General features: G+C 41.3%; 1 protein-coding gene across 2 annotated transcripts in view; it reads right to left on the reverse strand.

Moving 5' to 3' along the window:
* The window catches only part of Cfap299 (cilia and flagella associated protein 299), a 474,580-nt gene that overhangs the window by 437,863 nt on the left and 10,417 nt on the right, over window positions 1–26,300 (reverse strand). For both annotated transcript variants that reach the window (NM_001432873.1, XM_087584350.1), the window contains exon 2: window positions 17,979–18,109. In NM_001432873.1, coding sequence (NP_001419802.1) covers window positions 17,979–18,109 — 131 coding nt within the window. The remainder of the gene's footprint in view (window positions 1–17,978; window positions 18,110–26,300) is intronic.

Consider the following 26,300-nt stretch of genomic DNA (forward strand, 5'->3'; position numbering starts at 1 on the left):
CTAAAATGGCCATAGTTCACCATCATTTAAAGTTTCACCAAGCTGTGGGTGTTTTCCAAGTCTCAGTTTTCTGATGCCTTTCAGAGGTCAGGATGTTCAAATTCTAGAACACATACAAATTATAAAGAGGCCCCCAAAGCAATATAGGCCATTACCCGTGGTTGCTCCCGAAATGTGAAGGGAAGACTCCCTCACTGACGGCCTGACACACTTCAGATTCAGGACTTGGAGGAATTAATCTGGAACTGACATGGAACCTCATGTCTGAGGACTAGCTCTCAGAGTACTAGAAGCTATTCGAGCTGCCAAGGTTAAAAGGCAATCGTAGTCCTACCCAGATGTGAAGCTTATAGAACACAACAATCACCAGAGCAACACGGTATGGGAAAGGTACAACAGAAGCATTTCTGTCCCATGGGTAACCAGCAACTATTTACTTGCTGGACATAAGGCCCAGTCAATAGAAGGGAATTCATGTATGGTATCAGAAACACCTACTGAGCTCTGTGGCTGGTAAGGCTGGACTCTGGAGGAGAACCTACTAGCATTCCTTCCCTGACCCCAAATCATCTCTAGCTGAATTCTAAATAACCATAGGCGAGGACAGCTGTTGCTTGTCATCAGATAGGCTTACTTTTGCAGCATATACCATAACGGAAAGCTGCGACTAGTCAAGAATCAGAAAAGAACTAGTTACGTGAGAACCAATTCCAAATGATGTACCTGCAGCATAACACTGCACTGAAGGCTCAGAAAACACCCCAGGAGGGACAGCAGAGTATGAGGGTTGCAGGAACCGGATGCCTGCTGTGAGACAGGGTCTTCTACATGTGTAAGGGAAACCACACCCATGAAATCTTAACAATTTTGTTATCTAAACAAGAGCTGGAAAAAATAACACCAGTTGGCATGCCAATGTGGCATTAATGACTACTTAGAGGAGGGAATCATTCCTCTTCTTCAGAAATGAGGACCCTGAAAGGTTATGCAGTCCCAAGTGGTCAGCACTAAACCTACATACATATGAACAATGCTAAACGAAGTCAGAGGTTGTATTTATAAACATTGTGCATGCATGCATGTGTGCGCACACGCGTGTGTGCTTCTAAATGGAAAGAACTTCTGAGGATAGGGCAGGGAAGACGTACTGCACGCCAAGTTTGTAACTCTTCATTAACTTACTGAAGGGTTCCAGGCCAATAACTAAAGTTCTCTAAGCCAAGTCCTTCTTCACCTGTGAGAGGGGGAACACATTCCCTCCCCATGTGCAAACAAAATCATTTAAAGCAATGTCTGATCCTAAATATGAAAGTAACTGCTACAGTTCCCCAGAGTACCGATGCACAAAGTTCAGGGGGAAGCTGGGGGACCACAGACAGTCCTACAAATGCACAGGTGAGAAACATGCAAGATCCCAGACCCAGCAACTAAGAGCCCTGCAACAGAGATAGAATCAGGGTCAAGTGTCAGCCCCTGGAACCCCGGCGTCTTCAGTTCCAGCTTCTATGCTTTAATAAAGGCCCCTGGTGGCTTTCTAGATAGCTCCGTGATGGTGACAACATGCTCAGAATGTCAGAGACCCAAGTTTCAAAGGCAGCGGCAGAAGGGCTCCCTGCACGGAGGTGGGAGGACACTTAAAGCATCCGAGGCAGATGGTTATGTACTTCTAGTTTTAAAGATCTCCAAGGACTGAACTTCTCCATATTCCTGAGTTACCTGTCTCGGTGTCTAATCCCCTCTTTCTACTTATGTCCGTCTTTATAACAAACTGAACTTTTTCTCTTGCTACAAGTTTAAAGTATTTCCTTTTATTTGGTCTCCTGCGAGAGTAAAGAACATCTGTTCTGCATCTTCTATACAATAACCTTTCAAATACTTGAAGACAGTTAAATCACCCTTCGTCTTCCCTCCTCCAAGTTAAACAGTTCTGATCCCGCGAAGCCCTCTCTTAGGACCTGGTCCCTGTTCCTTACATCACTTTCGCTGATCTTCACTCTGGACTTTCTCCAGAGTCTCCACGGTCTTTGCCAAATGCAAAGACCAAAATCGAACACAGCACTAATGCCAAACAAAGCAGGACCGCTCTTTGCTTCTGTCTCACTCTCTCGATAAAACGTTCCAAGTGGTGTGGATGACTTTCTTTTTTCAAAAAATATATTGCTCTTTCTAAACCTCTTGGTCTGTAATCATGAATGCTACCATTTCATGGCACCTTTCTTTAAGGCTTGTATCAGATTTCAGGGGCTTCAAATAATTTCTGTTAGTGAAGACGGAGTTTAGAAGTGTACTAGTTCAGAACATTTTTCTACTGACTATAAAAACTAAGAGAGAAAAGCTGTCAAAACAAAATCAAATTCACACAATCCATAAAGTAACCATCATATCTACATCCTGGTGATGCTTTAGGACCTATTTTCTTCATGCTTTTATGTGCACTTAAAAAATCCATCTTCTAGTTCAAGTGTCATATAATCTAAGAATCTCTGTGAGGGCATCTGAAAAAGTTTGTGAAAAACAAATTAAAGGGCTAAAATTTGTTTTTAAATTTATTGACAAGTTCATGAAAAATGGTGAGTCTTAGCACATTTGAAATTTTATTTGAGCTTTTCTCTTTGAATCTGCCATCTATAATACATATTAACACAGTCTCTCACAGCTGCATTGATTGTAAGTATGTATTTATATGTATTTATCTGGTGGCACATTTCTAGCATTTGAGGATCTGGCAGTAACTGAAATACCTTATAGTCAACTGTGAGAAGTAACAATATCTGAGAACAGCTTATGTCTCACGTTTCTCTTCATGTTTATAATCGTGAAACTACCAATATCCAAGTTCCCAATTCATAAATACTTTAAACCATAGTTATATCAGTTGATTATCTTTCTCAAGGTAGTACAAAACCATTATTTTTGTTTGTTTAGAAAAGCTGAACTAAAAAGATTTTGTGTCACAATGTTTTCATTTTAGAAAGTCATTACTTTCTGAAGTACAGACTTTTCTTATCTTTTTCGCCCTTTTCATAAGAGCCCCTCTGGCTGTCTCCTCTGCCTAAGAATTCCCTCCAAAGGCAGTAGACAGTTCTAAGTGGAGGCCAGGTTTGACTTCTACTCTTCACACAGAAACATAACCATGCACCTTACACTGAAACACTAGATAACCTCAGGACACCATCATTACCATCGCCTAACTGAGGAATACATCTCAAAACAAAAGAAAACTGCCAGCTAGCAGAAGCTACTTCAAGTCTTCATGACTTCAAGAAACAAAATTCCTCTACAGTGAGGAACTGAAATCATAGCTCCATGAAAAGCTACTGTGAAAATGGCTGAGCAGCAAAGTTAAAGCAAATTCTGACAAGTGTTAGATGAGAGGCAAAGCCAAAGTCACTCTATTAACATGTAGGGTGACAGGAGCCTCTGGCTATAAGGTATGGTTCCAGGTCTGAATCTACCTGCATGTTAAAAGAAAACTCTACCTTGTATATATACCGTGTGTGTGTGTGTGTGTGTGTGTGTGTGTGTGTGTGTGTGTGTGTGTCGTCATTTATACAACACATTATATATATTTTTTTCATTTTAGCCAGAATTGGGGTGAAAGAAGTTCTCAGAATATCTTTTTCTGTAACAATGTTAAAAACCTATGGATGGTTGAAACAAAAGCAAGAAAATATGCGCATGTGTATTAACTGTGGACCCTTGTTACCAGAAATGGGAGAGTAGACTTTTCTCTTGGTATCAGGATTAGCACATGGGGGATGTCATTTTGACTTCCAGCATGATATTTCTTGTAAGAAGAAGATTCTAGAAAGGACTCCTTGAAACACATCTTAAATCCTAGGGCCATCTTACAATAGTACAGTGGCAAAAATGGTTCAGTTATTTTGAAGGTATGGTAAAATATTCACATCCCACACCACAAGTGACATTCTAGTGCCTACTGTATGCCCCAGAGGAGTCAGCCATGTCTACAATAGGAGGCATGGCTAGAGCAACTCTTGTTTACCATGGCAGAATTTTTGAGGAATTAAAATTCTGAAACACATCAGAAACATTTAATACTCCATGTCTATAGATGATTTGATTCTATACATAAATAACCATAAAGACTCCAGGGATCAGCACATTCAACAAAGTAACACCATGCAAAATTAATGCATAAAAATTGGTAGCCTTCATATATAGGAGATAAAACACCTAAAAAGAAATCTTATTCACAATAAAAATATTTTGGAATGAATCTAACCAGGTAAGTGGAAAATTTAAGACACTGAAAAAATTTCAAGATGATACCACACTCATGGAATGGAAAGATTAATATTATAAGAAAGTCCATCAACAAAACGCAATCAACAGAATCAATGTATCTGTGATGATTTGAATATGCTTGGCCCAGGATGTGGCAATATTAGGAGGTATAGCCTTGTTAGAACTGTGTGGCCTTTTTGAAGGAAATGTGTCACTGACGGGGTAAGGGCTTTGAGACCCTGTTCTAGCTGCCTGAAGACAGTCTCTTCCTAGTTACCTTTAAATTAAGATGTAGAACTCCCAGTTCCTCCATCACCATGCCTGCCTGGACGCTGTCATGCTCCCTGCCATGATGCCAATGGACTCTAAACCTGTAAGCCAGCCCCAATTAAATTCTGTCCTTTATAAGAGTTGTCTTGGGGGGCTGGGGATTTAGCTCAGTGGTAGAGCGCTTACCTAGGAAGCTCAAGGCCCTGGGTTCGGTCCCCAGCTCCGAAAAAAGAACCAAAAAAAAAAAAAAAAAAGAGTTGTCTTGGTCATGGTGTCTGTTCACAGTAATGGAAATCCTAACTGAAACAGAACTTGGTACCAGGAGTTCAGTATTGCTGTGATAGGCCTGACTGGAGGAATGTGGATTTTAGGACTTTGGATTTGGAAAGAAGTGGAATGCTTTAACTGGGCCTTAATGAGCCATCTTAGAAGGAATAGGGAAGACAGTGGTCCTGACAGTGATCAGAATTGTGGGGGTCTGGCTAAAGAGGTTTCAGAGGAAAGGAATGTTAGTATGTGGCCTAGGAACTGTTTTTGCAATATTTTTGTGAAGAATGTGGCTGCTTTCTGCTCTCATCTGAAGTGTCTCCCTGATGCTTAGGCTTAGGTGAAGAGAATAAGATAAACTGCATTGATAAAGGAAGTCTCAGATAAGCCCAGCATAGATGGTGTCCTCTAGTTTACTCTCATGAAGAGCATTTTGATTAAGCATAGCAAGCTTATAAAGGAAAAATACAAAATGTATGGTTCGAGTAATAAAGAGACACCAGGAAGTGAAATGGAGCCGAATCCTGTGATCAAGGAGATAAACAGATAAGGGAGTGGTGACGGTGACCTCTGGGCAAGATCCCACCCAGTTTATTGTTTGTTTATTCTTTGCATTTCCCATTGAACAAGGAATACTTATGTCATGTTAAGCATTATTATTTATTGGTTATTGTTTTCATCCAGACTTTTAATCTGGAATGAACTACAATCCAGAAACGGAGGACATGGGCTTTTGATCTGGATCTTGAGGCATAGTGGCCATGAAAAGCTTAGGCCTAAGCATGATTGTACAAGCCTTTAATCCCAGGAGACAGAGACAAGCAGATCTCTTGAGTTCAAGGCCAGCTTGATACAGAGCAAGTTACAGATAAAGAAAAGCTTAGGCCCAGGCATGGTATAGTTAGTATGCACCTTTCTGTAACCAGGGCGCTATAGAGGGCAGTGCTGGAAAGTGACCCAAGCTCTTCAGAGAACCCTAGAAGATTGCGTGTGGATCCCAGACAATGGAACAAGAAGTGATAAAGATGAAGTTGCCTTGGATGCCACAGATGTTAGAGATGTCAGAGCCATGGGATACGTGACAAGGAAAGCTGCTGACAGGGAGTGGAACCAGCTCAAAAGAACAAAGTTTGTTGCTGGTGAATGCCAGATCTGCCAACAGCAGGCAACAAGGTTGAAATGAGTTGGAAATCTGAAGAGCGCTTTGACACAGGACAAATCAAGAGTATGGGGTTTGCACAGATAGTCTTCTGTCTTGCTTTGGTCCAGTATCTCCTCACCATAACATTTCGGAATGGTAATATATATCCTGCACGATGTTGGAGGTATGTGATTGAATTTATGATCTTGATTTCTTAAAGGATATACTCAAGAGATCACATAAACCTCAGAAGTGACTTTGAACTTTGGACTTTTAGCATTGTTGAGACTGTTATAGACTATGGAACTTTGGAAGTTGGACTAAATGTATTTTGCATTATGCTGTGCCTAGGTCTGGCTCCCATAGAATCTTGTGTTTGAACAAGCCAATGGGGGTCAGGAAGTGGAATGTGAGCCTATAAATGTGCTTGGTCCAGGAAGTGGCACTATTAGGAGGTGTGGTTTTGTTGGAGGAAATGTGTCACTACGGGGTGGGCTTTGAGTCCCCCCTCCTAGCTGCCTGAAGACAGTCTCTTCCTGGTTACCTCTGGATGAAGATGTAGTCAGCTCCTTCAGCTGCCAGGCTTCCTGCCATGATGATAATGGACTGAAACTCGGAAGCTGTAAGCCAGTCATTAAATGTTGTCCGTACAAGAGCTGCTTAGGTCATGGTGTCTCTTCACAGCAGTAGAAAACCCTTTCTAAAACACCATCAAAATTCCAAGTCAATTCATTACATAAATCTTTAAAATGATGTTAAATTTCATACATACACAATCATACACTCACACACAAAAGACTCATCCACACGCACACACACACACACACACACACACACACACACACACACACGATGACAAGAACAAGCCTGAGCATAGCCGAACTGCTGGAATCATCACCATTTCTAATATTAAGTTATACTGCAGTGCTATAGTAATAAAAACCAGCATGACACTAGCATAAGAACAAGACATCTTGATCAGTGACATAGGATTGAGGGCCAGGATTTAAGTCCACAGCCCAGTAGATGCCTGATTCCTGGCAAACATGACCAAAACACTCACTGGAGAAAAGTGAGCATCGTCAACAAACAGTCCAGGTCAAACTGGATGTAGAAGACTAAAAATAGCTCCTTATCTCTCGCCCTACACAAAGAGGAAACTCCAAATGGACCACGGACCTCAGAATAAGCCCTGATGCCCTGACTCTAAAAGAGAACAAAGTGGGCTAAATGCTTGAATATATGGGTGAGGGGAGAGATTTAAATCACTACCCTAGTACTGCAGGTGTTAAGACCAAGCATTGATAAATGGGACCAAACAAAACTGAAAAACTTCTGAACAGTAAAAGACAGTGAAGTAGCAGCATACAGAATGGGAAAAAATGATTTACCACCTATACATATGGCAAAGGGTAGGTGTCTAGAATATACAAAGAACTCAAAAAAATGAAAACAACACAATTTTGAAATGGGGTATGAAAGTGGAATGAAGCAGAGCGTTCTCAAATAATGGAGTACAACTGACTGAGAAACTTTTATTTTTTCAACATCATTAGCTTTCAGAAAAATGCAGAAAAAATTAAAAGTATTTTGAAATTTCATCTTGGCCAACTTAGATGGCAAAGCACGAAAGAAAGAAAGAAAGAAAGAAAGAAAGAAAGAAAGAAAGAAAGAAAGAAAGAAAGAAAGAAAGAGAGAGAGAAAGAAGGAAAGGAAGGAAGGAAGGAAGGAAGGAAGGAAGGAAGGAAGGAAGGGCGGGCATATGCTGTGCTAGCATGTATGTCAGGAAAGATACACATTTATGCACTGCTGGGGAAGGGGAAATCTGGCACAGCCCCCATGGAAATCAGTGTAGAGGTTCCTCAATGGCTAGAAATTCACCAATGTGACCCAACTATTCCACTCTTGGCATACTCCCATAGCAGTCAAGATCCTGCTACAGAAATACGTGTTGGTCCCAAGAAAGCTCAAAAATAGTTGTCTGAGAAGATCTTCACAGTGACAGAGTTGACCTAACGCCCCAAGTATAGATGAAACGTGACAGGTAGTTTACGACTGCTGAGAGAGAGAGAGTCAGCCCTGAGTAACACGTACCAATAGGCAACACTAAATTATATCTATGCAAATCAGCAACGTTTAAAGAAGAGGTAACATAGTCCAGAGTCTGTGGGGAGGACACAAGAGGACTTAGAGGGGAGATGGAACAGTGGAAATGATATAAAAACATCACTCATGTATGAAATTCTCAAAAATATCTAAAACAAATTCTTTTAAAATAACATTCTAGATGCCCAGAATAAACACAAATAAAAATCCTTGTGTATATAAAACCACTCATTCAGGAATTTCACCCAGGAGCACTGAAATAGCAACTGAAATTGCAGTGTTGTTGTTTCACGGCAAGGTTTCTCTGTGCGGTCCTGCCTGTCCTGGAACTCACTCTGTGGACCAGGCGGCCTCAAACTCAGAGATCTTCCTGCCTCTACCTCCCAAGTGCTGGGAGTAAAGGTGTGCACCATGACCACGTGGGTAAGAAATTACATTTTAAAAATATGCATTTTATACATGCACCAACTGCCACTCTCGCACCTGAATAAACCGTCATTTATTCAACTGTGTTGGTCACCTAATATTTCTCAGGTGTGATGACTGCCTCTGATCAGGCAGTGACGAAGGGCAGAAGATGGCTGCTCATACAGAGCCCATCTGTAGTTGAGGAGAAAGACATTACATAGCTAAGGAAAGCTCGCAGAAAGATGCAGCAGTTCGCAAAGCCTGGCTACTCAGTTCAGAAGGGCAGAGTTCAGATGGACAGTGGGGAGACCTCTGTGAGAGCCCCTACTCAGGGGTTAAGATGTAGAGCAGGTTCCAGACAGAGTGTTGCATGAGGCAGAGAGAACGGCCAGCCCTAGGGGTCTGCTTCAGGATGAGACTTATGCTCCAGAGGAACAGAATCAAAACTGACAGTGGTGTGGGAGTAAGGAGAAAAGTTAAAAGGCCAGAATCACTTTTAAACCTTGGAATCTACAAAAAATAAAATAATTGCCCATATTCTAGCCGTTTTTTAATTTGAAGATCATTAATTCCTCACAAGGAGTAATCTCCATGAAAGGAAATGGTTTTACAGCACCTATGTAAACAAATTTTATTTATTTATTACTGTGGTTTTTTCCAAAACTATTTATAATTCAAATATTTTTAAATTACAGAAAAAACTAAATGTTAGTCTTAATTTATTCTTAGCTTGAGAAAGTTTGTTATCACTGTCCAATTCCAGGTGCAAAAACATTTTTGCTAATGTTACAAATTAGCTACTTAGAGAGAGCTACCAAAACACACCTGCACCTTTTCAAAACTGATCTAATACTGTGAGAGAGTAAGCACGCTAAGGTCATGGGTGCTTAGTCATCAAAACCCCATTGTCCCATCTGCCATGAACTAAGCAATTACTTAGATTCTCCAAGATGAACTTGCATCTCATCCCATTCTCTCCAAAGGTCAGGAGATACTCAATGTCTACACCTCCCACAAATGGTGGTTTATTCCTGTGACTTACTGACTTTGACTAGAGGGAATGGGGTCTAAGGAGGAGCCCGCATTCCGAAGCTGTAGCAGGTAACATCACATTTTAGCATTCAAAGCGAAAGAGTGTAGTTGTTAAGAATTTAGGCTCTGTCACCAGCTGCCCAGAGCTTTCACCTTGCTTCTGGCCTCTCTTAGTATAAACTCCATGTGTTTATGTTTCCATCTCTAAAACAGGGGTAATAGTATGTACAACGACCAAGATGGCCATGAGCAGAAAACAAATTACAATATGTACAGAATTCTCCAGTCCAGAGCGTCAGCAAACCATAGCTATAATATGACCAGTGCTTAACATTACGTCACACCAAATACACTCATGTTGGTCTTGTTTTTCACAATGAAGACTTTTACAACTATGTCCACCATTTGTCTATAAATCTCAACAGTCATGGGTTAAAAAAAAAGACAATAAATAAATAGTTGAAAAAAGCCATAATAGGGGGTTTGGAAAATTAATCTAAATATGGAGATTAAAATTTAATGACAAGACTACTTGAGGAGTGGCAAGACAGCTCAGCGTGAGACGCACCTGACTGCAAGCTGGGGGATCTGAGTTCAATCCCTGTGGCCACCCTGGTGGAAGAAGAGAACAAACACCTGCAAGTGGTCATCTGATCTCCACACCTGTGTAATGGCGCATGTGCACGGTGGTTATAAACACACACACACACACACACACACACACACACACACACACACACACACACACATATTAAATAAGTAAATAAATAAAGGTAACTTAAAATCCAAGTCTAGTCAGGCATGACGGCATGTGTCTCTACCACTGCAGTGTGTTGAGGCTTTGTCTTTTATTATTTCTTGTAAAGCTAAGTGCAGGACCCTAGGACCTGGAGTCTGCACATGACTCCTGGGACGCTGTCCCCCAAGTCATTGCTGATTGGTAAATAATGATGCTGACAGCCAGTGGCTGGGAAGAGGAGACATAGGTGGGGTTTAGGTTTCCAGGGCTCGGGGTCAGAGAGGAACCATGAAGCAGGGAGAAGACAGGAGGAGGAAGGAGAAGTCAGCACAGGTTAGGAGTAAAGAGGTGTCCCTGTGGGCTGGTCAGCTGGAGTTAAGAGTAGCTCAGATGAAACACAGACAGTAGTAACTCAGGGTTATCAATAGGATGTAGCTCTCGACAACATACGAAGTAGCATCTGCCCAGCTCTTGGCTGGCTAAGGCGTATCGTAAATATAAAGGTTCCATCTGCTTTTTATCTGGGGACTAAATGGTGTAAAGGTCGGGTAGAAACCCCAGGACTAAATAACTTCTACTACACAAGAGATCAGTCTGGGCAATGTAGAAGACTTTGTCTCAATAAAAAGAGAAATTATGGCTCTCTGCTCCTCCCTGCTCCAGAGACAGCCACATCTTCTCCTGCAGTGCCAGCCGCCTCCCATAGACAAGATGGTGAAGGTCAGTGTGAACGGATATGGCCGTATTGGGCGCCTGGTTACTAGGGCTGCCTTCTCCTCTGCATCTGTCAAAGTGGACATTGTTGCCATCAACAACCCCTTCACTGACCTCAACTACATGGTCTACATGTTCCAGTATCACTTACCCATGGCAAGTTCAACGGCACAGTCAAGGCTGAGAATGGGAAGCTTCTCATCAACGGGAAGCCATCACCATCTTCCAGGAATGAGATCCTGCTAACATCAAACGGGGTGACGCCTACCTAAAGACTATACATGGACTGACCCTGGACTCTGACCCCATAGGTAGCAATGAATATCCTAGTAAGAGCACCAGTGGAAGGGGAAGCCCTGGGTCCTGCTAAGACTGAACCCCCAGTGAACTAGACTATGCGGGGAGGGTGGCAATGGGAGGGGAACACCCACAAGGAAGGGGAGGGGGGAGGGTGATGTCTGTCCGGAAACCGGGAAAGGGAATAACACTTGAAATGTATATAAGAAATACTCAAGATAATAAAAAAATAAAAAAATAAAAAAATAAAAAAAAAGGAAAAAAAAGAATTAAAAAAAAAAAGATAGTAATCAACTCATCTGAAATGTAAAAAGAAACAAACTGATCATTTGCCATATAAGTGTAGTTGATGTAAGGAAGTGAACTTAACTTTGTATTGAGAATAAAGGAAACAAATGTTTGGTTTTTTAAAGGCAGTATATATGGTCCCTTCTGTTGTGTTGCAATAGTAATTAAAACTATTTTGAAATTCTCATTCACATTATGGAAAGAAGGTTATCAAGCTTATAAGAAGCGATTACCATTATTTCCATTTTCAAGGAAGTTTATCTTATCAGACATTGGAATTAGAGGTTTCAGGTTCAAGCATTTTTTGAGAATTTTGGTTTTTATATATGCATATATGTACATTTAGATGTTTAAATGGTAAATATAAAATGTAAATATAAATGTCTCATTGTGTATATGTATATCTTGAAGTAAATGTTACATGATGGCTTGTATTTGGACTATAAAAAAAAAAAAAAAAAAAACAAAACGGGGTGACGCTGGTGCTGAGTATGTCGTGGAGTCTACTGGCATCTTCACCACCATGGAGAAGGCTGGGGCTCACTTGAAGGGTGGGGCCAAAAGGTTCATCATCTCTGCCCCTTCAGCCAATGGCCCCATGTTTGTGATAGGTGTGAACCATGAGAAATATGACAACTCACTCAAGATTGTAAGCAATGCATCTTGCACCACCAACTGCTTAGCCCCCCTGGCCAAGGTCATCCATGACAACTCTGGCATCGTGGAAGGGCTCATGACCACAGTCCATGCCATCACTGCCACTCAGAAGACTGTGGATGGTCCCTCTGGAAAGCTGAGGTGTGAAGGCCGTGGGGCAGCCCAGAACATCATCCCTGCATCCACTGGTGCTGCCAAGGCTGTGGGCAAGGTCATCCCAGAGCTGAACGGGAAGCTCACCGGCACGGCCTTCCATGTTCCTACCCCCAGTGTATCTGTTGTGGATTTGACATGCCGCCTGGAGAAACCTGCCATGTATGATGACATCAAGAAGGTGGTGAAGCTGGCATCCAAGGGCCCACTAAAGGGCATCCTGGGCTACAGTGAGGACCAGGTTGTCTCCTGTGACTTCAACAGTAACTCCCACTCTTCCACCTTTGATGCTGGGGCTGGCATTGCTCTCAATGACAACTTTGTTCATTCCTGGTATGACAATGGATATGGCTACAGCAACAGGGTGGTGGACCTCATGGCCTACATGGCCTCCAAGGAGTAAGAAACCCTGGACCACCCACCCCAGCCCAGCAAGGATACTGAGAGCAAGAGAGAGGCCCTCAGTTGCTGAGGAGTCCCCGTCCCAACTCAGCCCCCAGCACTGAGCACCTCCCCCACAATTCCATCCCAGACCCCATAATAACTGGAGGGTCCTAGGGAGCCCTCCCTTCTCTCTTGAATACCATCAATAAAGTTCACTGAACCCCCCAAAAAAGAAAGAGAAATTGTTTGAGGGCCTCTGGGTCCCTGACCAACTCCTGGGCCTGTATCTCACACCTGGGATGGAGAATGGTCTAGTAGTCCATTGTTTCCAGGACGGGTGTTATCTGGCCATGTAGGGTAACTTATTTAGACCTCTTGTGTATTGTGAAGGAGCAGAGAAAGGATATATGAGATTTCCATTCATTCTTGGTTTCGGTGACTCCTCCTCCTGTCCTCATGCCCCAACCTCTCATGCCTTCCCTGCTTAAAGCTCTCAACCACCATATTTCCTTCTCTACATTTCTTTCCCCTATGCTCCACTGTCTGCCCTTCTTGAAGGCAGTTCTGCCCCTTCCCAGTTTCATGGCTTCCAGGAATACCCTGGAGTTAAGCGAACTGAAGAGTGAAAGGTGGGATCCCTCAAGCAGGGGCTCCTTCTGGACCTGGGTCGCCTTACTCTGTAAAGTCATTTTCCAGCTTCGTCCATTCATCTGAAATTTGCACTTTCATTTTTCCTTACACATGAACAGAATTCCATTGTACATATGTGTCACACTTTTACTTCCTGTTCAGTAATTCATGGATGTCTATGCTGATTCCACTCCCTACCTATTGTGAAAAGGATTTGCAGGGGCTTCTGTGACATAATGAAATCTTTGGTTATATGCCCAGAGGTGACAGAGCTGGGTCACATGGTAGCTTTGTAATTATCATTTTATTGGTGTAAATATGTGTTATAAATGGCCTAGCAAGATAGATCGGTAGTCAAAAGCACTGGGTGCCTTCCCAGCATCCACACGAAGGCAGATAACAATCTGTAACTTCAGTTACAGGGGGCCTCACACCTTCTCCTGACCTCTATGACACAGGCATGCACACGATACACAGGTATATATGCAGGCAAAAGCACTCATATGCATAAAACTAAAATTAAATAATACTATATAGGTGTTCAGTTTGTGGGCAATGACTCAGTAGCTGTGAGCGTATTTTAAAAATAAGCAAGGATTGCAATTCCCATCTGGGTATTTTATCGCCCACAAAAGGAACCTCACTTACTTTAGCAGACATCTACAGTCCTGCATCCAGTCCTCTGACAACTATGAACTTACTTGTCTCGTGGATTCACCTAATCTGGGCGTCTTTCATAAGTTAAATTATACAATTTATGGTTGTATTTGTTGCTCTTCTGTTGCTGTGATAAAAACACTGTGATGAAGGACAGTGTTTATCGGGCCTACAGTTCCAGACGGTTAGAATCTATGGTGACAACCTGAGGTTTGCAGGCAGGAGCAGTGAGCCGAGGGCTCGCACTTTCGACAGCAATCATGACACAGAAAGTGAACTGGAAATGGTGGGAGTCTAACTTCCCAAGGGGCTGAATTAAGACTGTGTTCCGCCACACCTAGCAACACTTAATAGTTTTAAATTTTCAGTTTTTTTTAAAAAAAGACATTTTAAATCATCGCAGTTGTTTATAAATAACCAAAAGCTAAAAGAAAGGTAATCATTATTTCTGCCTGACACAGGAGGATAGCTTCTCCAGTACGGGGGGAGGGGGGCTAATTGTTATCACATTTTCTGTATTTACAGTGCAGTGGAGGGTACATGCCAAGGCCCTTGTATGGAGGTGAGGAGAACTTAGAGAAGTCAGCTCTCCCTTCTACCCTGTGGGTCTTACGGACCATACCACAGTCAGTCTTGGTGGTAAGTCCCCTACTTGCTGAGCTAGGTCGCTGGCTCTGGTACTTTGGCCTTGAGATTGGGTCACGTGACACCGCTCGGGCCGTTCTCGAGCTGATGGGCTGCCCTTCTGCCTGTCTTCTGCACGGCTGGAGCTACGAGTATACGCCACACCTTGGCTTTTCAGTGCTTAGTGAGACAGAAGCCGTGTGAGCAGGCAGATGTGTGAAATAACATATTAACAACAATGACAATAGATATGAGAGGGGACGGGCATATTTACAGCTTTGATGACCGCGTCAGGACTCTCTCCCAGTGCCACATTTCCTCCACCAGGGCCACAATTCCTAAGCCTCCACATAGAGCGCCCCCGCTGGGAACCAATACCCAAATGTCGGAGCCCACGAGGCCACCTCACTCAGGACAGCGGACTTCTGTGTGCCGTTCCTTCCCTTGGCCCCTTAGATCTCATGGTTTATCTGTGCTGGAGCACAGAAAAGCACATTACATTTTATAAGTGAATAATGCCCAATCATACTTGTGTGCCACATTTTAATATTTATCAGTTACTAGACACTTGGATTGAAGTCCCCCTTAGAAGCGACTATGAAGAGTGCTGCTTTCAACAGTCGTACGTGAGTACTTACCTGCCCGTGTTTTCCGTTCCCTCGGGTATAATCTTAGGAGTAAAATTGCTGGGCCATATGGTAAGAATCTGTTTAATTTTTTTTTGAAAAATAGCCAAGCTGTTTTCCATTTTCCATTCCAACCAATGATTTAATTTTACTCACCTAGCCTGCAAACTCCTCCAGAGCAGTAACCAAGCCTTGGGCTCACCATAGTCCCAGAACCTGGCATAGGGCCTAATGCAATGGCTATCTATGAAGACTTGCACATGATTAAACACTCAAAATTCTTTCCCAAGGTTTTCCTTCTTCTGTAACTCCCCTCACAAAAAGAATCCCTTCCCGTTTATTTAACTTCTATCTCTCCAGCTTCTTTTTTCCATGAAGAACTATTTTAAATGAAATATTCCAGCACATCTACAAATGGCCGCTCTACAATCGCTAAACCAGGAGAACTGTTAGAGTGTCTCATCTGCAGGGTAGAGAAGTGAGCATGCCACATCTGATTTCTAACTCGGTACAGCGTGCAGTCAAGCAGAGCCTCAAGCATATTTCCAAGGTGATCATAAGCAAATATTCTTGGCTCTCAGACGCCCTCTGCTGGCCGTGCTGTCAACAACACTAAAGGGCAACACTTGGGACAGGAGGCAACATATGGGACACATCCTTAACAAAGACAGCCAGAAGAGATCTCAGATGAAAGGACCTTCCTTTCCTAGAAGCTCTGGGTGGGACTGGCCTCCCTCTTCCCGGACTGGCACTCGAGTACCCTGATGACTTCCAGCTCCCAGCAGTTAAAGAGACAGCATAGAATAAGCCCACTTTGGTTGTCAAACACAAAATGGACATGTAACTTGGACAGAACTTAAACTTTAAACACGACTAATACTTCTCAATATTAACTAGTTTTATATCTTATAAAAGGACACATAAATGTAAATAAATTCTCTGCCTCTGTCCGTCTCTCCAACGTCTTATATAAGACATACACAACCCTATATATAAAACTTGCATAGTTACAAATTCTAAGACTATAGGCTAAGCGGCCTACTGTGCGTAAGTTACTGAGGGTTGTAGGAGTTTCCTACAATGGGCAGAACTTTCCCTCAAGGATGACCATTCCCTACTGCTAAGAATGTGTTACCTCACAGACCTTACATGCATGACACGGGTTAGACTCTGAAACCTGAAGATAGTCCTCCATCATCTAGCTAGGCCTACTGTCATCAGACGAGTCACTAAAGGAGAGGACTTTCCCTACCAGATCAGAGAGGATCTCACGGAAGAGAGTGGGAAGATTTAAAGGGTGAGCAACTATGGCTGGAGGAAGAGAACAAAAGAAAAGGACTACCTCTTGTGGCAAAAACCCATTCCTAATGACAAATGACAAATGACAAGGAAATGAGGACCACAATACAAAAAGTCACAAGCTACGAGCTGACTGACTGGGCTTCAGCCTTTGAGCCTGGTCCGGACAAGCTTTCAGCCCAAGCAAAAGCAGGTTCCAGTCCTGCCACACTGACGGTAGGAATTATGAATCCTTCTATATTATGCCTCCTGAGGCTATGCATTATGGACACAGTAGAAAGCTTGTCCTGCAGAGTACGCATGTGTTAAAATATAGGATTGTGTGGTTCGGAAACACAAGAACCACTCAAATGGTCATCTAAAACTAGACTTTCCCAGAGCCCATTCACTTCCTGGTCCAACCAATTATCTATGAGCATACGGGAAATTTCTAATGATAATGAGTAATATCTAAGAAAAATTCAGTGTTTTCTAAGTAGTTATCATCTCCAACACTTAACATTTAAGGACTTTTTAAAATGAAATAGACAGTTGTTTCATCAACTCCTTTAAACGGTCTTTGCAGTTTGACGCAGTTCAGCCTAGGACTGTCTTCCCGTTACCTATCTCTGTCTAGGTATGCATGTGTACATGTAGAGGCGTGTGCTCACATGTGTGCAGGTGCCCCTGCACATATGGACACATGCATGTGCATGCCAGACGGCAACCTCACATGTTGCTCTTCAGTCGCTTACACCTGAGTCCGTGAGACGGGATCTCTCACAGGTTTAGGACCCGAGGATTAGAATAAACTGACTTTCCAGTGCACCTCGGGGATCGGGTCTGGCCTGTCCCCATCTGCCAACACTGGTAGCACACGCACACGGCGCATGGCAAGCTGTTCACGTGGGCTCTGAGGATCTAACTCACGTCTTCATGCTTTTACAGCAAGTGCTCCACACAAGACCAAATGAGCTGTCTGCCCGCTCCTGATTACCCACCTTAATGCATTTTATTCAGTGCAGACTTCGTATGAACTTATACCGGTCACATTAGCAGAAGCCAGTGACAGTTATCGTCTCCACATGAATTAAGGTTTGGCAAGTCCGAGAGTATAAGCAATGCCAAGGTTTGCTTGCCTCGAAAGGACAAAGACTTCTAAGGCAAGTGTCACATACTTTTCCTGTGTAAATGCATAAAACTGGTACTCGTGGGTTACTTTATAACGTGACTTTATTGACATAATGACCATATTTTGGAATTTGCGTTCCGTAAAGGAGTAGGTCCAACTCCTCCCGTATAGCATTACTGCAAGCATGACAGCCCCTTGCTTCGTGAGTGGGTTCAAGGTTAGGGCTTCTCAGCCCTACTGCAGGACTTCGAGGCTACCCTAGTGAAGAGAGGCTACACCTTACCGACACTTAGAAGACAGCATCCCGATGTGGAGCATGACACTTACTTTTTCTGCGTTCTTTCAGCCTGTCTCGCAATATCAATGGCTGCCTTTCTCGCTTCGAAGTCTTCCCTTTTCACGATTTCCCCTGTCCCACGGTAGCCTAGCTCCACCAATTGTCGAGCCAGGCCTTCGTCCTGAGGGAGAGACCAACCGGCACATGTGTGGGTGAACTGTTTTCAATGCATACAAAACAATTGTTTAAGCTAAGTGCCCTTCTTTGAAAGAACACAAGGGCTATTACATATACAAAACTGCCTCCTGACAGTACAATTAGACACAGTCGGGCCTTTTTTAACCACAGATAGATATACAATGAGAAGAGAGACAAGAACCACCAAATTTTCTCCAAGGGATCAGAGAGCAAAGATCTATTGTTTTTTTTAAACAATTTATGCAAGCAGCAGTAGACAATTAACAGTGTATCTTTAAAGAAAGATCATTAGAGACACTCGTGTGAATACAAGAAAGCCGTTGACACTTAAGTGCACACAAAGAGAAGGGGGAGCGTTCAGACGGCCCAGTGCTTCAGACTGACTTAAGTCAATTAATTAGCTGATGACCCAGAATTGTACAACTTCAAATGGGGCTAAAGAGGAGCAGATGAATTCCTACTAAACTGAAAAGGTACTGCTCCTCAACACTGGCGGTGCCAATAAAAACAGAAAAGGCTGCACCCAAAAAGAGAGCCACAAGGTGCCCGGAGTAGACAGAAGCAAATTCCCCCACAGCATTTTAAGCCTGTCATATTTCAGTTACTTTAAGAATTGTGTCATAGCTTGAAGGGGTTAGACCCCAAATGAACAACAACGCCAACCAACCAGAGCTTCCAGGGACTAAGTCACTACCCAAAGACTATACATGGACTGACCCTGGGCTCCAACCTCATAGGTAGCAATGAATAGCCTAGTAAGAGCACCAGTGGAAGGGGAAGCCCTTGGTCCTGCTAAGACTGAACCCCCAGTGAAGGTGATTGTTGGGGGGAGGGCATAATGGGGGGAGGATGGGGAGGGGAACACCCATAAGGAAGGGGAGGGGGAGGGGTTAGGGGGATGTTGGCCTGGAAACCGGGAAAGGTAATAACATTTGAAATGTAAATAAGAAATACCTAATTTAATAAAGATGGGGGAAAAAAACAAAGAAAACCCAAAAAATAGAAAAAAGAAAAAAAGAATTGTGTCATAAACATTGTTTGTGTGTGTGTGTGTGTGTGTGTGAGTGTGTGTGTGTGAGTGTGTGTGTGTGTGTGTGTGTGTGTGTGTGTGTGTGTGTGTTTTCCCATGGCTTAAAGACGTATTGTTTTACATGATGTTACTAATTCAAACTATTAAAAGAAATTTATTTATCAACAATTATCACCTTAATGACATGGAAAGCATTCAAAATACAATGAAAACAGCATATATTATATTTAAACAGTAATAAACAAAGACTAACAATTAGATAAATACGTGAAAAATGCTAGATTACTAATCTGCTCTGCCCACCAAATAACGTTCACATTATCCCTGTTAAAACTCCTAACTCCACAGGACGATGCTCGAGCTCCCCAGGCCCTGACAGTGCAGGACTCCAGGCCCAGGAGCACAGGAGGCTTGTTTCAGACACTCTGCATAACAGACTTCCCTACTGCTGTGTTTAGAGACTGTGAACCACAAAACTGGGCAAATGCCTCCACCTAGTGGAATTAATCTTTAATAGAAAGAGCAAGACACATTTAAGGTTTGCTTTCAAAACTAATTTGAGTATAAATCACCTTAAATATTCTTCTAAAATGAATCTGTGCATAGAAATCTACTCGCCAAGACAGGAAGACTCCTCCAAGACAATATAAATTTCTTGTGATCAATTACATGCTGAGAACCTCTGATATTTTTTTGTATTTATTTTACTCTCTAAATTTTGCATGCCTTTGTGTCTTAACTTGGTTACACAAATTCATCTGGATAGTTCTGAAATTGGCAATGCATATATATATATTATATATAAAAATGTATATTTTATATATAGTGGTAATTTTATATTAAATACATGTATGTATTATGACATTTCTCTTTTCTCTGGCTCAGGATTCAGAAATGTGCTATTTAGACCATGAGAAAGATGACGTAGTCACAAACTTCACGATGTTAAAACTACAGCTCTCTTCCTCACAATCGTAAAATGATTGCTGAAGAAAACGTCAAGACATTGGACAGACACATTGCCCCAATGGTAAATTCCAGATGACTCTGCCACTCAAAGACAAGCACTGACGCCCTGGAGCATAGACTTCCAGTCATTGTTCTTGGCATGTGTATGACCATCCTAGGTTTCTGTGAACAAAATTAAATCATGTCGAGCAAAGCTTCTCATGCCCAATTCTTTAAATTTAATACCTTATCTTGGATGCCTTTCCATGAAATATATGATACAATAAAAATTAGCAATTGTATATATTCCATAACTCTGAGTACAGATATTATACACAGTTCACTGTGTTTTCAGTTTGCTGCCCTCTGTGAAGGTTACCACCGAATATGATGCCGGTTCCCTTGACTTCTGTACCACTCAGCACTTTAAAAACACCATTCTACTATTTGGTGGTGTGCTCTGCTACTGAAATGGTCCAGTCGTTGTCTTTCACTCTGTGGTCTGTCATCTTGACTTGGCTGCATTTGAGACTCGTCTTCCTTACTCATTAGTGATTTCATGAAGCCATTCCCTACTGTGGGTTTCTTTTGTGTTTATTAAGCTTAGAGTTTGTTGAAGTTCTTGATGTTTTACATTTATAATTTTCATAAAACTATTATCTAGGGCTAGAGAGATGGCTCAGCAGTTAAGAGCACAGGACAGAAGAGGTCCTGAGTTCAATTCCCAGCAACCACATGGTGGGCTCACAACCACCTACAATGGGATCTGATATCCTCTTCTGGACAGGTATACATGCAGATAGAGTACTCATACACAAAAATAAATAAGTCTTTTTTTTAAAAAAAAACTCATATTTTCAAATATTTCCCTTTCAGCTCTTGCTAACTCTGCCATCAAGCACATGAAGGTGTTTGACAATGCTTACGCCAGGGCTTCTGGACTCGATTCATTTCTGTCTACATAACGTCATCTGTTGAGATCACATTGTCCATTGCTAGTGAACGAACTGTTTTAGCTCAACCCTTATTTGCTTGTTAAACTTGTTTTTTGTTCTTAAAAAATTTCAGCCAATTTTATCGCATTTTAACCATAACCATATTCTGGTTCCTTCTAAATATGCAGGGCATTCTCTTTACACTGAAGCATTGCATTCTATTGGCTAGACTGCCAACAGCAGCTACAGTCATAGGCTTCTAGCTTGAATATTAATTAAGCTTTGAGACTTAAATAGTCTATAAGTGTTTAAAATAGTCTATCACATTATTAGGGTAGCTATAGAATTGAATTTCTTCAATGCTTTTTCTGTATCTACAAGAATCATAATTTTTCTTCTTTCTTTTACTTTTGACATGTTAATGCTTTAATCTGGTTAATTTATTCTTTATTTAGTTTCATGTCATGTATATATTGGTCATATCCATCTCTCACTGATTAGATTAGATTAGATTAGATTTCTAATCAGAAAGCCGTCAATTACTCCCATAACCATCATGTACACCTTGTCCTGCAAGTCAGTATTGCAGTGTTCAGGCTTCACTGCAGGAAATCCCACTGATGCCTCTCCTCTCCCATCCCTACATAGCACCTTCTAGAACTACCAAAGGCAGCCAACAGGAAGGAAGTTTTCAGGTGAGATTCAGCTTGAATTTCTCTACCTTCTGCAATTGTAGGTAGGTAGTGACTTTAGAAAGACCAGTATTGAACCATCTAGTTATAACTGTTGTCAGGGATCCACAGCTTTTCTGGCCAGTGACTGGGACTAAGAAACCTCACAGGGGCTGCACTTGGCTAGTACACTGGGTGGACAACAGCCACCAAAGACCAGATGAGCCCCCACCCAACAAAGACCACACAAGATAGACCAAGAAACACTTCAAACTCCACAACTCCAGACAATTAAATCTCAGGGCCAAATCATAAACATAAACAATCAAATAATATGCCTCCTCCAGAAGCCAGAAACCTTCTGTAATAGGCCCTGAGAAAAGCAATTTAGGTGAAGCACAAACCAAGAACTACAAAATAGTAATTATGAGCATGTTCAGAGTCCCTGAAAGGAGTGTGAGTGAATGACTTCAATGAAGACCATGAAAACACAGTTAAATGAAATGATGGAGACAATAAAAGAAATTAAAGTAAAATTTAACAAAGAAATAGAATCACTAAAGAAAACTCAAACTGAAAGAAAAATCTGGAAATGAAGAATTCAGAATATCAAATGAAAACTCAGCAGTAAGTCTCTCTAACAGAATAAAAGTCATGGAAGAAATAATTTCAAGTCTAGATCACATGGTCTAGAAGAAATGGGTATCTCGGAGAAAGAAAATGTTGAATCTCAAATTTCTGGGCACAAAACATCCAGGATATCTGTGACACTGTGGAAATATTAAACCTACAAGTAACAGGTATAAAGAAAAAAAGATCAATGGCACAAAAATATTTAAACCTAATCATAGGGGGGAAATTGCCCAATGTGAAGAAAGAGATGCATCTCACGGTAAAAAGCATACAGAACAAGAAACACAGATGGGACCAAAACAGACACTCATCGTGACACATAATAACCAAATGACTGAATGTACAGAACAAAGTAAGGATATCAAAAGCTTCTGGAGTAATAAACCAAGTTACATATAAAAGCAGGCCTATTAGAATAGTAACTTATCTTTTATAGAATTTCATTTAGGTTTTTTCATGCAATATATTTCTTAATCTGCATCCAGACAAGTTTGTTTGGTGATTTCCCTATTGTGAGGAAACGAATTTTTCATTCTTTCCTTGTTCTCCTCTCCAAATACAAACAGTATGTTAATAGAATGCTTTTATTATTTTGATTATATTCTTTGCCTCACATTCTGTTCAGGTACTCCACACCTCCATTCCTTCCCCAACTTCATGCTTGTTTCTCTCTCTCTCTCTCTCTCTCTCTCTCTCTCTCTCTCTCTCTCTCTCTCTCTCTCCTCCCCTCCCCTCCCCTCCCCTCCCCTCCCCTCCCCTCCTCTCCTCTCCTCTCCTCTCCTCTCTCTACCCCCTTTCTGCTTCAGAGAAGCACCAAATAGCTCCTGACAAAGTAACAACAACAAAAACGAAAAACAAAACAAACATGGAGTCCACTTAGGGTTGACCCAATACCTGCCTTGGAATGTGGTTTATATAAGGTACCTAATGGTACTTCATCACAGAACTGATCTTCCCTTTTCCAGCGGGTATCAAATGCAAATAGTCTGTTGAGTAGAACTGGAACTTTGTGTCCACTTCTCCTTTTCAAGTGCTGGGATTTTGCCTGGTTCACACCTACTCGCGTCTTATGCACACTGTCCCAGTCCATGTGAGTTCACAGGTGTATCAGTTCATTGAGTCTGAAAGATGCTGTCATTTTGGAGTCCACCACCATTTCTGACCATTAAAATCCTTCCTCCTCTTCTTCCACATCATGTAGACCCTTAAGCCTTCAGAGACGTTTGATTATGCCATCTCACTTAAGGCTGAGAGCTCCAGAGTCCTTCACTGTGTGCACACTGTTCAGTTGTGTGCCCTATGTAAATTACTATCAATGAAAGAAGACGCGTCTCTGGTGATGATGGATGCTCTGATCGATTGGTACAGTAATACGCCATTAGGAATACATGTATTGATGTGCTCCTTTAACAGCTGACTTTTCAAGTGGAGACTGTGAACGCCACAATGGCCTGAACAAAAGCTCAAAGAGACCACAGATGGCATCACAAGCTATTATTTCCAGCAACTAACAGTCACAATCAATGGAGAAAGCAAACCAATTTAATATAAAAATTAATCTAAGCAATTTCCACCAACCAGCTCTTCATAAGGCACTCCATAGAAGAAAAACTTGAGTCTGAAGAGGTTATCCAGGAAGACACAAGAAATAAATAATCCCAGAACAGTTAGTCAAAAAATGGACAAAAGTAAAAGACAAACACCCATACCACAACATGACAGGAATAACACTGCTCATTAATAACTTTCAAGACTAATTATCTCAACTGTCAAACAAAAACGTCATAAACTGACAGATCAGATTAGAAAACAGGAGCCATCTTCTGCTACATCCAAGAAACATCTCACCATCAAGGACAGATATCATCTTGGGATAAAGGGGATTAAAAAAAATTCCAAGTAAATGGAACCAAGAGGCAGGCATAGCAATTTAAATATTCAAACTAATCAGAAGGGATAAGGAAGGGATACTGTACAAGCATTAAAGGAAAATCAAAGAGGATATTGCAATTCAATGCACTAAACACATGGGCACTCAAGTTCATAAAAGAAACAGTTCTATAAATAAAATAATATATCAAGCCACACACAGGCATAATGGGTGACTTAAATACCCAACTGTCACCATTACAGGTCATCCAGACAAAAATTAAATGGACATGCTTGAATTACATGAGTCAAATGATCCAGCCAACATCTATAGAACATCCCACCCAAACACTAAAGAATATACCTTCTTCCCAGCAGCCCATGGAACCTCCCCCAAAATTTACCACAAATTGGTGCACAAAGAAAGGCTCAAAAGAGATTTTAAAAGTTGAAGCATCACCTTACATCCTGTGTGGCCACCACAGATTAAATCTGGACATCAACAACAAAAGATACAATAGTAAATTTCCAAACTCATGAAAACTGAACAACTCACTATTGAATGAAAACGCAGAAAGCAAGAAGAAAATTTAAAACTTTTTAGAATTTAATGAAAATGAAAACACAATATATCTAAATCTAGGGGATACAATGAAGGCAGTTCTAGAAGGCTTTCACAAAAATATTGGAGAAAATCATGTTACTAACAACACACTTGTAAGTTCTAGATCAGCAGTTCTTAATCTGTAAGTCACAACCTTTTTTTTTGGGGGGGGGTTCAAACAACTCTTCACAGGGGTCACCTAAGACCATGAGAAAAGACAGGTACTGCATTACAAATATTTGCATTATAATCCATAACAGTAGCAAAATTAAAGTTATGAAGTATCAATGAAAATAATTTTATGATTGGGGGTCAGCACATCAGGAACTGTATTAAAGGATCATAGCACTGGGAAGGTTGAAAACCACTACACTAGAAAAACAGGAAAAGTAACCCAAAGAAAGATAAGATAGGAAGACATAATAAAACTTAAGGATGAAATAAACGAAATAGAAACAACAAAGAATTACAAAGGATCAGTGAAGGAGAGTTAGTTCTTTGAGAAAATCAACAAAATTGACAACTCTTTGGCCAAGTCAACTGAAAGACAGAAAGACAAGTTGCAAATTAATGAAATTAGAATTTATATGGGAGACATGACTATAGACACCAAGGAAATCCAGAGAATTACAGAGAAATACTTTTAAAACCTATACTTTACCAAACTAGAAAAATTGAAAGAAATACAGATTTCTTGATGTAAAGTTAAATGAAAATCGAATAAGCAATTTAAATGATCCATGTCCCTCTGTATAATGAAAACAGTAATTAAAAGTCTTCCAGCAAAAAGTGGGGGACGGCCAATGGATTCAGTGCAGAATTCTACCAGACCTTCAAAGAGCAGTACTCCTCAAAACATTAGATAAAATAAAAACTAGAGAAACATTCCCTACTCATTTTTATAAAGCCTCTTTGATACCAAAACCATATCAAGACCTAACATAGAAAATGAGAGACCAATTTCCCATATGCAAAATGCCACAGTAAGCTGGGACTACAGTAAGACCCGGCTACACCAGCTTGGACCATAAACTGAAAAGACTCCATATCTTATTACAGAGATACATGCTTATTCCTCTACTCATAATAGCCAGAAATCGGAAACAGCCTAGATGTTCATTTGTGGTACATTTACACAATGCAGTGATTACAATTCAGCTGTTAAGAAAAAAGAAAGTGTAAGTTTGCAGACAAATTGGGTGGACCTAAAAACACTCAGTCTGAGTGTGTAATCTAAAGTAAAAACAACAACAACAACAACAACAACAACAACAATAACTGCATCTTTCTTTTATATGTGGATATTGGCTTTTAATCCTTATACGTGTTTGTTTCAGTCCAAATAATCACAGAGGTTAGGTAATTAGTAAGGGATTGGGGGTGGCAAGAAGGGGATTTTCCAAGAAAGGAGAAATAGACTGGAGTGTTATAACATGTGGAATTGGTTCTATTGCTTTGTCTTAATTTGGTTCCCAAAGCCATGC

This window comes from Rattus norvegicus, chromosome 14 (genome assembly GCF_021556685.1).
Source record: "Rattus norvegicus strain SHRSP/BbbUtx chromosome 14, alternate assembly SHRSP_T2T, whole genome shotgun sequence".
Classification (NCBI taxonomy): Eukaryota; Metazoa; Chordata; class Mammalia; order Rodentia; family Muridae; genus Rattus; species Rattus norvegicus.